The sequence below is a fragment of the Leucopleurus acutus genome, assembly GCF_964270905.1.
Source record: "Leucopleurus acutus genome assembly, chromosome: 4".
In the NCBI taxonomy this organism is placed as follows: Eukaryota; Metazoa; Chordata; class Mammalia; order Artiodactyla; family Delphinidae; genus Leucopleurus; species Leucopleurus acutus.
The window spans coordinates 25504784-25518378 of record NC_139146.1 but is presented as its reverse complement, the minus strand read 5'-3'; the positions used below and the strand labels follow the sequence as shown (position 1 = coordinate 25518378).

General features: G+C 34.7%; 1 protein-coding gene across 1 annotated transcript in view; it reads right to left on the bottom strand.

Annotated features, from left to right (window-relative positions):
* Window positions 1-13314, bottom strand: part of LOC309961292 (bifunctional heparan sulfate N-deacetylase/N-sulfotransferase 4) — a gene marked incomplete at both ends in the record, with an annotated part of 246085 nt that extends 232771 nt beyond the window's left edge. The window contains one exon of the mRNA XM_082838393.1: window positions 12340-13314. Within this exon, the coding sequence (XP_082694519.1) occupies window positions 12340-13314 (975 nt within the window). The remainder of the gene's footprint in view (window positions 1-12339) is intronic.
* Window positions 13315-13595: the final 281 nt, after the last annotated feature.

Here is a 13595-nt window from a genome sequence, read left to right as displayed (position 1 = left end):
CATTTCTCCAGAGACACAAAAAATACTACGTTTTCTTTAATTGTAGGTTGAATGCAGCATTTATAAGAGTGAGACTTCCTTAAAATAATTAAACAAATTAGGCAAACTATAACACATAAATAAAGTAAACAAATTTTATCATTTAAATTAGTATTTTAAGTGATTTCTAATTTAGTAGGTTGAAAAAGATTTTGGAATATTGCTCTATTTATAATATGTGATATAGTCCAAAAGTTATGAACATTTCTACTTATATGTGAAATGAGGTTAATGTTGGAAAAGTAATAGTGAGTGTGAAATCAATGCTGAGGTATTTAAGATGAAATGTGATATTTTACAACTTATTTTCAGGTCAATTAAAAGTTTTTTAAAAACTTGAAAAAATATAATGGTCAGTAAGTATAAGAAAAGCTATTCAACCTCATAGGTAAACAGAAAAAATGCTAATAATAACTCATATACAATTTTAGGCCCATCAAATAGCCAAAAAATTTAAAAGTCTGAAAATACCAATACTGGAGAGAACAAACACTCAAAGAAATTAAGTTTAGTGAACTAGAGATAAGCATCAATGTGGATGAATATCGGGCATAAAAGTAAGGAAAGGGACTTCCCTGGTGGTGCAGTGGTTGAGAGTCCACCTGCCGATGCAGGGGACATGGGTTCGTGCCCCGGTCCGGGAAGATCCCACATGCTGCGGAGCAGCGAGTCCCGTGAGCCATAGCCACTAAGCCTGCACGTCCGGAGCCTGTGCTCTGCAACAGGAGAGGCCACAACAGTGAGAGGCCCGTGTAAAAAAAAAAAAAAAAAAAAAAAAATGTAAGGAAAAAAACTGCAGAGAATATGTATAGTAGCTAGTTACCTCTCCAGTGGTAAAAGTAGTATGTGACTTAAAAAGTGCTAGTAACATTCTATATCCTAAGCTAAGTGGTGTGTACAAGACTGTTCTTATTATCATGCTTTAATTATAGATATTCCATATATACACTCTTTAGAATGTATAAAGTATTTCAATATTATAGTAATTAAGAGACACATCAGAGGAATACCTGATTTATTTAAAAAAAAAGAGGCCAAAATGGCTCTGAATTCAAAACGAGACTATGAACTCATCTCCTATCATGGGCAGACCAAAATTACAACTATTTACAGAGCAACTATCTATGAGAATGACCTGGAGACTAACAGAAAAAAATATTTCAACAACTAAAGATATAAAGAGCCACAATGAGATGGGTGGTGGGACAGAGATGCAGTATAGTTAGGATCCACAACTCTGGGTGGCACCCCATAATGGGAGGATAACCACACAAGGCTGGAGGAATCACAGGCCCTGACTTCAGACTATACTACAAAGCTACAGTAATCAAAACACTATGGCACTGGCACAAAAATAGATGCATAGATCAATGGAACAGGACAGACAGCCCAGAAATAAACTCTACATTTCTATAGTTAACTAATCTACAACAAAGGAGGCAAGAATATACAATGGGGAAAAGATAACCTGTTCAATAAATGGTGCTCAGAAAACTGGATAGCTACATGTAAAAGAATGAAATTAGAACATTTCCTCACACCATATACAAAAATAAACTCAAAATGGATTAAAGACTTAAAATAAGACTGGAAACCATAAAACTCCTGGAAGAAAACATAGGCAGTATCCTCTTTGACATCGATCTTGGCAATATATTTTTGGATTTATCTCCTCAGGCAAAAGAAATAAAGCGAAAATAAACAAATAAGACTACATCAAACTAAAAAGTTTTTGTACAGGGAAGGAAGCCATCAACAAAATGAGGAGGCAGCCTACTGAATGTGAGAAGACATTTGTAAATGATATATCTGATATGGGTTAATATTCAAAGTACACAAAACTCTCACAACTCAACATCAAAAAAAACATACAATCTGATTAAAAAATGATCAGAAGACATAAATAGACATTTTTTCAGAAAAGACATACAGATGGCCAACAGACACATGAAAAGATGCTCAACATCACTAATCATCAGGTAAATGTAAATCAAAACCACAATGAAATACCACCTCACATCTGTCAGAATGACTATCAACAAAACAACAACAAATAACAAGTGTTGGTGAGGATGTGGAGAAAAGGGAGTCCTCGTCCACTGTTGGAGAGACTGTAAATTGATGTGTCCATTATGGAAAACAGTATGGAGGTTTCTAAAAAAATTGAAAATAGAACTATTATATGTCTGGCAATTTCACATCTGGGTAGTTATCTGAAGAAAATAAAAGCACTAATTCCAAAAGATTTATGCACCCCAGTGTTCATTACAATAGTATTTATGGTAGCCAAGGTATGGAAGCAACTTCTCCATCGATAGAAGAATGGATAAAGAATATGTGGTATATATGTACAATGGAATATTACTCAGCCATAAAGAATGAAATCTTGCCATCTGTGAAGACAGGAATGGATCTAGAGGGTATCATGCTAAGTGAGATAAATCAGACAGAGAAAGGCAAATACTGCATGTTCTCACTTATATGTGGAATCTTAAAAAACAAAGCAAAGAAACAGAATGAAAACAGACTCATATTTATAGAGGACAAACTGGTTGTTCCCAGAAGAGAGTGGAGTGGGTGGTTGGTCGACACAGGTAAAGCAAATAAAGAGGTACAAACCTCCAGTGATAAAATAAATAAGCTACAGTGATATAATACACAGCATAGGAAATATGGTCAATAATATTATAATAACTTTGTTTGATGATGGTGATTAGACTTACAGTGGTGATCATTTCATTAAGTACGCAAATATCAAATCGCTATGTAGTACACCTGAAATTAACATAATATTATATGTCAACTATATTTCAATTAAAAAAAAAGAAGTAAAGAGTAGTGGATGGAAATTATCAATCCCAGCAAAGAGCTAGAGAGCAAAGCTCAGGGTAGACATAAAAAAATGAAGGGTTGAATGAAAATAAAATGCAATGTCTATGACTGCTTTAACAGTTTAATCTGTTATCTGAACAATAATAATAATATATTCTACCTGCCACAAGATTCTATAATCAAGGTGCTTTTCTCCACGATAATTTAATATATTTCAGAACACACTGTATTTCTACAGGGAGTATAAAAGGAGCAAGTTTTTATTTTGTTTTCTCTTCAGTCATTCTTCAGATAGGAAACAATTTTGTAGCATATTTTGATGATTATCATGAACAACAACACTTAGCTCGTCTTAGCTGAAGAGCCTTATAATAATCTGAGCTAACTAATTGGCTAATTAATTAATCACTATTTATATAATCACAGAGAATGACAAAATATACAAAACCAATCAGAAAATATCCCCTGTGCTTATCCCCAGGGCTTTTAAGGCATTAACCATGAGATTTAAAGGCTCTAATAGGGGATGTTTTCCTCCTTGCTGGGAGGTGACCAGCTTGGCTGCTCTTACCAAAATATTTTCTAATATCTTCTCTTTCCCATGGAGACAATTGCTACACCTTGAGTAGCAAAATGGAGCAGCATGGACTTTGTGTTCTTCCCCTGGTGTATCAAGAGATTGCTCTCTGCTCAGTACTTATCTTACACTGTGAACTAACAAAGTGAGCACTCAAGTTAGTGTTAGATCCATTACTATTTAGCCTGTTTTGAGTGCAAATGAATTCAGGGAATGTCTAATCCTAAATTAAAATCTAGTTTGTCCTGAACAGAACATCCTTACTTGGTAACAGGTCTTGTTTTAAAATATGCTTTTTAAAGAATAATAATTGATTAATATGCAGAAGACAGGTGTAAATGAAAGTATGCCTCTAAACTGTTTCTAACAAAAAATAGACATGTTCACAATAACTGATGTCATCAAGAAAATAAATACATAAAAACTAAGTAAAATGCTCTGAGTAGAATATAATTTCTGGGTACAGTAACTAAAATGAAGATTTAGCTTCTTTGTTCATTTAATACTTAACCCCTATATATCATTACAAATTTCAGAAATATTTATAACATAGCGTCATTTGGTACATCTCACAGTCATGTTAGGAGGGGGTCCTACTGCAATTCTTGTTAATCAAAGGGTCATAAATAGGATGGAAAAAAATTCAAAATGCCAAGTTCCAGTTGAAAGATTGTGCCTTCTCTGCTGCACGAACACAGTGTGTCCCCAGTTAGACATTCCTTTAGTTTAATTTTCCTGAGGACTGCTGGTACTTACTGAAGTTTTAGGCTTTCTTCCTTATAACCAATGAGAGCCTGAGGGGATGGCTAGCATCTTGGTACATGAAACAATTTTTCTCTGTCTGAAACTAACTTGTCATGACCTTGGGTTTATTACAGGATATCCAAAATGATGCATTCCACCTGTTTTCCTTCTTATTTGATTCCTTCCCTTTACTTATCATAACTAAGATTGCAAGTATTAAGCTTGATGGTTTCTAAATCTATACTGCCACCTCTGATGGTGTCTGAAACTCTAGATCTATTTTTTCAAATGCCTACATCTGGATGTCCTATGTTAAGTCATTAGATCTTAAACCAAACTCCTCATCTTCCTAGCACCTTTTCCTCTGCCCGATTCTGCATACGTTTATGGACACACTCAGGCTAAAACCCATGATACTACAGCATCTGCACCTTTTTTTTTTTTGCTCCTTCACTGAGCATGTTTCCAAGTCCTGTCAATCCTGCATGCTCTCTCCCAGTCTCCCCTTTCCATCATGACTGCCACCAAGCTCTGTCTTGGCTCTGTCAGGCCAGGTTCTGTCCTAGAAGCTTTCTAGTACTTATCTCATTCAGGGCTCATCCCAGTACTAAGAACTGTGTTGCTTTCCATCGGTTCTACAGATTTGCAATCTGAGAATTGGAGAGGTTTTCAGACATGTTCGGGGATAACTAGTAAGTGTAGATGCCCAGACTGAAACCCAAACACAAGGCATTGTATTCTAAAAGAAAGCTTAGACATTCAGGACAAATAGTCTGGGTTTGCTCCGCTACTTACTAGCTAGATGAGTATCGATATTGCTACGCCTCATTTTACTCATTCAGAAAATGTACAAAATATTCCCTCTTAGTGTTGTCGTATGAAATGATATACTGCCTGTTAATGATTATCCCAGTGCTTAGTGTCTTTTAATATGCCAAATAAATACTATTTTAAAACATGTATAATAATTATTATGCCCATATAGTTGTAATAGGCTCTTTTAGGTCTTCTCAAAAATATCTCCCTATTCAAACAATATATTTTTCTTCAATCCTAGGTCTGATCATGTCACTGTCTGGCTTAAAATCTTCAGTGATTCAAATGGTATCCTTCTACCCAGAGAGCTCCATATTATGGCCACAACCAAATCTTCAACATTTAGTCCCACTGCTATTTCTTATTTACTTTATCATCCAACTAAGACAAGCAACTTAACATTTGTCCTGATAGTCTCAGCCAAGTCTGAGCTTGGGCTGACCTGCTGGCCAAGAATCTACTTCACCATCTTGATTTGCTAGTGTTCTGTCAAACCATTACAGAAGACTCAAATGTCACCTCCTCCAAGAAACCTCCCTAATTACTAGAAGAAGAAATATCATTTCCCTTCCTTTGTTCCCATTGCCCATAGTAATGTTGTCATGGCACATATTGTATTCTGCCTCGTAATGTTGATAATTGTGAATATGTCTTTCCTATACTACTGAAATCAAGAACCTGATGTTTCACATATTTGTGTAAACCCTATAGTGAAGAATATACAGAGCCCATAGGTGAGAAATAAATGATTTGAGCATTGAATTAAATTATATAAAGTTAATATATAAACTGTAAATGTTTTTAGCTGAATGCCCAGGTTGGAAGAGATATTACTGGTGTATATTTTCTCACATTTTTCATTCTTATCATTTAAAAGTGTACTTTCATATAATTTTGACTTTTTTTTTAAAGTGGAGAAAGACCCTATTTTCTTCCATAAAGGAATTTTTTTTTTTGGAAAAATAGTTTTTCCTTCCATTGACAGAGTTAAATATATGGCCACTTGAAAGAATTCAGAAGAAAAAAAAAACCTGGGACATTTACATTGAGACTTTAGATGAAAGAAAGATAATTACAATTAAATATACACTGTACAGTGGCTGTCCTCCTCCGAGTATATTTGAGGACAATATTGACTCTGCCAAAATACTTATATGTAGCTTCTCTTTCCAGTCAAGTCAAACTCTACTTACAATAAACATTTTAAATACACCCCAATGTTCATAGCAGCATTATTTACAATTGCCAAGATATGGAAGCAACCTAAATGTCCATGAACAGATGAATGGATAAAGAAGCTGTGGTATATGTATACATATATATATATATATATATATATATATATATATATACACACATACACAATGGAAAACTAATCAGACATAAAAAAGAATGAAATTTTGCCATTTGCAGCAACATGGATGGACTTGGAGGGTATTATGCTAACTGAAATAAGTCAGACAGAGAAAGACAAATACTGTATGATATCACTTATATGCAGAATCTAAAAAATACAACAAATTAGTGAATATAACAAAAAAGAAACAGACACAGATATAGAGAGCAAATTAGTGGTTACCAGTGGGGAGGGGAAGGAGGGGCAACATAGGGGTGGGGGAGTGGGTGGCACAAGCTATTGGGTGTAAGATCGGCTCCAGGATGTATTGTACAACATGGGGAGTGTAGCCAATATTTTGTAATAACTGTAAATGGAAAACAAACTTTAAAAAATTGTATAAAAAGTTTAAAAAATATATCTCCCAGCTGAAAAATAAATTAATTTAAAAAACATTTTAATTGACACAGTAATTCTCTCTATGTTTATATAGAACATGGATCATTCTTATAAGTCTTTGATAGTACCTGCTTTTTTTTTTTGAACCAATTGAGTGTCTTCAAGTAGTACATAAACTTCTTGCATCTGGGCACCTAAGGAGGTTCTAAATGCAATTCTTCCCTGGATATCTAAAGAATCTGAGTCAGATTCTACAGGGCTGTAGTTTCACACAAGTCTTGCTGATGGGTCCTCTCTCCTTTATAGGATTATTGTTGTGACTGAGTTCCTGCTTCCAGGTCTCTGTCATGTTCTCTCTGCCAAACTCCATGTTGTCAAATTCCACCTCTTCCACTATCTTCTGTTCCTTTTTTTTTTTTTCTTTTCAGAAAGAAGACTTATGCCCACAAACCTAATCCATTCATTCTGCTGTGAAATATCCCTATAAATGTTGACCCCATCTGCCTGGGCCACTGCCTAGCTCTTATGCTACACTTGCTGATTGCATGCTGGCTCACTTGCTTAGAAACTGCCGAGGAGTTTTCAGATGCTGCTTGATTAACTCTGACAGGCCATCCATCCAGTTCCTGCTGCCTGGACTGTCCTGCATTGTTGAATCTATACTGGTTGATAATGTGTCAAATCTGGAGTCCATCTACCACATACCAACCTTTCCTTTTAGGCTCCTTTCCTTTTTTTGATTGTGACTCCATTTATTCTAAGATATCACAGATTCTTTAAAAAATGTTTATTAAGTTGTCAAATATAACAACTTGTTTCAGTTACAATTGTAAAATGTTAGAAAACTAGTCTTCAATTGCCATTGTAGCCTCTCATCATCTCTGTTGATGCTCATAGAACCAATATCTTTCTATTTTCTTAGGTCACTTCTTTAAATATCATGAGATTTTTTTTCTTTTTCTCTTCCAACCCTTACTCAAATCTATAACAAGGGTCTTAACTTTTCTTCTATGCTAGATTTCTTTTTCCTATTCATAGTAATCTGGCTCCTGTTAAACATGGTAATTCCTACAAGTTTGAACTGGGATTTTATTTAGATATTTACATTAATAATAAAAAAAAACCTTTCTCAAGTATTTTCATCATATCATTTCCTTGTTTAAGAACAGTTTTCAAATAGCTATTGGGACTAACCAAAACTCATTTCTCTGTATTTTAAGACCCTCTATTAACTGTCTTCTTTATATCTATTAACTTAACATCTCTGTTTTAGTCATTCAATTTGCACAATTTATTACTTTTGCACTATAAATCTTTGAACCTATGATTTTCAGTGCAGGAAATATGGAGTCAAACAATTGCATAAAGACATCCAAATTAAGACACTGGTAAATTGCTTTATCTGGACCAAACCTTAATACCAGTCTACGTATATAGATCCATTAAAAACACTACGTGGGGGACAGAGTCAAACGAATTAGCCAGCTAGCCACTTATTTTGGACTTCAGGTTTATAACATAGACTTTTTTTCCCCTCTGACTCAAAATATACATATCACTTGTTTTGAGACAAAACTCAAAACTATTCTTAAATTGTTCTTTTTTAAAGTAGTAAGTTCAATTATGAGACTATTCAGAATTCAGTTCTGCACTCACCAAACAGTTAGAAAACAGTGTAATGATTGTCAATATAATATTTTCAAATCAGGTCTAAGATTACTTATTACATATGTTGAGACATAATTAGATGTATGGGAAAGAAACTGTTTCACCACCTAATTTTGGAGTTGACTCATGTACATGAAGATGATAAGTGACAGTTAAGGTCAGTGATTATTTAAGGACACAGTTTCAGCTTGGGTCATTAGGGCATCTGTTGCCTTCTCATAAGAAGTTGGACTTGAGATAGCTTTTGAAATATGAGTAGATTCAAGGAAAGTATTTTAGCGAAGGCTTAGAAGCTGAGAAAAGAGGTGAACATAAACACTATCAATGCATCGCAGGGGAACAGACAGTGGGCTAGCCTAACAGAAACAGTGTATATTGAGTAGTAGTAAGAATAGATGTTGAAAAGGTAAATTGAGCTGGATTACATAGGACCTTAAAATAAAGTCTGGATTTCTCAGGCAAATAATGTCTTAAATATAGTCTTATACAGAGTAGATGTCCAATGAATAAATGGATGCATTTCTTCAAGAAATCTAAAGACATATAAAATGCTAATAATGGTGCCTTGTTGCCAACAGAGAGAATAATGATAGGTCAACAGAACTGATGAAAGCACCAGAATTATTTATAGCATCAATAATATATTTGATTTCATTTCCAGTGTGGAAGCTTACATTCACCATCGAGAAAGAGCATTTATTCTGTCTTAGGGAAACTATGAAAAAAAGAACATATTTTCTCAATTCTATCAAATTTCTATGACTATACCAAGTGTTAACAACCGAGGGTAAAACACTGTTCATAGAAATCAGGTTAGTGGTCTGCAAGAAGACTTTTTAAATTACGTTTTTAATAATCAGGATGGCCCTTTATTATTTTACTTTTCTCTAAAAAATGCATTATCACTCAACTGATATCACTTTGGGAATGAACATTACCTACACGTAAGTAAGGCCATGATGAAAACAAGAGCTGCTTTCAAAACCAAGAAAGAGTAAATTCAAGTGTATAAGACATCACCCTCCATAGGGTGATGAAGGTCATCTTGCTAATAGAGCTTTAGATTTACAGGAAGTATTTCATGATCGCTTTGAGGACCACACAGAAATATTAACAAGTGAAAACATGACGATATTTTCTGACTTCATTCATAGCTAATATTTCACAATCTTTCAAAATACAATTAGTTTCTACAAGTTTCTATACATTAAATTTCACTCATATCTTGAATTTTTAGATACACAGTGAAATTTAATTAACAGTCAGATGACAGTTACTGAAACTGAGCTTAATTTTGTTTGCCTTAGAAATGGACATATTAATTTCTATATCAGTGGCTTTGGTCAGATGAGGGCATGGTGAAATAAGATAAAGCACACAAATCTCAAAAAAAACCCCAAAACCTAGATATATTGTAGTTTAGATATGGCAAAACCATGTAGTGGAAAGAATATGGACTTTCAAGTTCAGTTGAAAAACTTGCATTCTTTTCACTGCATCAAACTCTGTGCCTTAAAAACACTAATTCTTTAACAGTATGATCCAGAATCTCTACCACAAAGTGAGAAAATTGGCTCAAATAATAATATGCGGGTATATGTTTTGTCCGTAGAGTGAGGTGGTGCTGCAGTCAAGGCCACGTTTGAATTTGTTGTTCATTGCTCCCAGCTATGTGTTCCCAGTCCAATCGTGGGAGTGGCCTGGGGAAGGTCCAATCATGCACATAGCCAAGGTTTTTCAACCCTAACCCTCCAGCTTTCCTCAGTTTGTTCTATTGAGGAACAGCATACTTCTACTCTCTAATTTAGAATAATATAGAAAAATGTCACTGGCTATCCAATACCCTAGCTCTGGAAAATTTGGGGAGATTTTGAGGGAGGATGGATTTCTCCTCATCTATCAGTGTGCAAAGAAATCTTACACCACCAGAAAAGGAACATGAGGATGAAGCACTGGTAGTATGCAGAGCTTTTCTACACACAGTTCAAGATTCTTTCCCACAAAATCATATTTATCCAAAAAATAATAGTCAAAAGAGAAATCAAATTCCCAAGACTAGAACTATAATTTTTATATTGAAAAACAGTATTCCCTATTGACCTATAAGTAACCCAACAAGTTATTTCAGTTCCAGTCAAGTTTCTGATATTCTTTGGTTAATAGTTCTGAGCAAGAACCAGATACAGCACCCAAAGGGGAAGAAAAGAGTATTTTCTTCGAAGTGACAGTTAACTTAGCATGGGCACGTGTGTGTGTGTTTGTGTGTGTGTATAGAATATACAATTAGTATACATATGCACATACATACACACTATATATATATCTATATATATACACACGTAACTTTTCTGATTCTTTATCTGTCTGTGGCATTGTTCCAGCCTTTGTTAAATTTTGGTATTCTGTTATTTTGTTTGGGGTTATGTCACTCAAGAAGTCCTCAGTAATCCTTGAATATTAGATGAGTAGTGGTGAATAGCTATTTGTTTTCTATTGAGAATAAGTGATAGAGCTGAATTTGAGGTGGAAAAATTTGTTAAGAGTTATAAAGAACTTTTTCAATTCATACAGTTTATTAGACTAAAATTAGGAAACTTTTCCTTTCAGGATTTCAGGATAGGAATCACTCAGAGAACCATTTGAAGCACATGACCTTGCCTTAAGTTTTTGATTTTAAAAATAAAATAAAACTAGAATTTACATTAATTAAAAGGAATAGTAAATACAAAAAAAGCATAAGTAAAAAAAAAAAGAAAAATCTAGACAGAATTCAAGAGGGATCACTTAATCCCTTTACAACAATACTCAAAATAAAATATTTGGATCCCAGTCAAGTGATACTTCATTCAGTGGCTCATTAAAAACAGAGTTCACCGATCCACATGTATTTTGAAGATTTTTAAAAAGTTAACTTATTTCACTGGTTTTAATAATATTTTATTATAATGGTCATAAGGTGTTAGGATGGGGGAAAAAAGCTGTTATATTGAGGTTTCATCTTTGGAGGATAAAAAGCCTAACAGCAGAAATACAAAAAAGATGACGATCTTAACAATCTCTAGTTCCTTTATTATTCTAAGCTGTGTTCTATTATTTTTGTTTATATGCTTGCTAAAATTACTTGTTCACAGAAAGAATTTAATTATATATAAAACAAGATAGGCACAAGTGAAACTCTTGAATCAAGATGATAAAAAAGGGAATTATTCTCAGAATTACCTACCCACCTTAGTAAAACATATTTGGCTTTTCCTTTATCTGATAGCAATCACAGGGTGAATTTGTTATACTGAAGCCAATTTGACCTTAGCCTAGAAGTGGTACCAGTTAACACTGCTGTGTTACCCAAAATGACGTGATAATAGAGATAGTGATGGTAGCTCCTGAGGTCAAGTCCAATACCACATCCCCTATAAAACTTTTTTTTTCATATCTATATTTACAAATGTATGAACATTTCATATAGACAAGCACTATGCTTACTTGTTATATAAAAGTCTTGGGCTGCTTCTCTATCTTATATTTTAACCACCATTGTCAAACGTAAGTAGGGCAGGAGGATCTGTCCAGCAATAGATTTTCATGACTGTTATTAGTCTTACTGCTACAAACTGCAACATGTGTGGCGTAATGGAGGCTGTTCTATGGGGTGTTGGCTGGGATGGGCAAAATCTAAAAGAGGCAAGGAGATTAAGTTCAAATACTCTTTAGGATATTTTAGTTCTATGCCCCTCTGAAGCATTTTGGGGGTAGGTGAGGAATGGTTAAGGCTTAGTTTAAGTTTTACTTTTAATGCTTATTTTATCTCAAATTTACTGCATCTTAAAGTTTTGAGTAATTAGAAGTCTAAAATATTCAAAATTCTATTTCATCAATACCACAGAGTTAGTGAAAGAAAAATAATCATGTGATTTATAAATGTTCTTACCTTCACATCTTTGACATTCATCCTTGTTCCTTCCTTCCCAACAAAGATATCATCAATGTCCACAAGGATATACCTGTCCAAAGACAATGTCAGTCTCTTCCCTGACAAGAAGGAGATGGCATCTATGAAGATGAGCTTGTGCAGCCAAAAGTTTAAGTTGTTGCCAAAGAGAACTCGCTGAATTCCATCATGAAGCCCCAGATCCTGAATCACCGTCGCATAGAGTGGTTTGCTGGAGAAGGATGAAAGGGATTTTTCTGTCTGTAATTCAGTTAAAAGCACAGGCTGGTAGGTTGAATGGTTATACTGGAAAATTGTCCAGTCTTCCCCAGGAAGAGGGCCTTTCTCAACCTTAGGGGCTTTGGTAATATGCAGCAAAGGAGACTGAGGGTTGACAAGACAGTCCTTTAGAGCTAGATTATTGAAAAGGTTTAATGGAAAACCTTTTAATTGTGTACTTGGTGAGCTGTTTTCATTGGCTTTATGAAAACCAATTATACTAACACTGTATTCCACACAGTATTTTTCTAAAAGCTCTCGATTCCATGAGTCCATGCTGACATACTTCAGAATATTTTCATAAATAACTAAAATATATTTCCCTTTGCCATTATCTGTTAGAGGGGGTATGTCTCCCTTGCCAGGGGCAATGACCATATGGAACTGAAATCGGCTGGACTCCAAGATAGCGATAATATCTTGACCAAGTTGAGAGTACTGGCTCTCCACAAACAGGAGGACTGTAGGATCAGTTTTGGACGTATCAATAGGTTTGACTGTCTTCAGCTCCATTGACCGATATGGTAGGATTTTAACGTCAGTACATTCTGCTGCAGTGGTTTCCATAAGTGTCATTTCCTGTTTATAGCCAGAGTAGAGAAAATAGGCAGAAATGACAATGCTCACCAAGCAAAAGGTGGCTAAGAGAACAATCAATGTTCGAAAACTTCTCCGAAGCTTCACAACAAGATTCATTTTTTAAAATACTGCTCTGGAAGCTTTTTCCAAGTTCTTTTCCTAAAGTGCCATCGTAAATAAAGTATGAAATGGTACAAATGCTACTTCCCACAAGTTCATGTAACCATTGCAAACCATGTAAAATGTTTGATGGGATTGCAAGCAAGTTAAAGTTGGAGGACAGTGGACTAGGAAAGTAAAAGTTGAAGAGATTTTGAATATGTCCAATACCAAAGGTTGCTGTAGAGTCCTCTAAACATTACCTGAAAAAGAGGAGAAATATAATGACTAAAACAAAA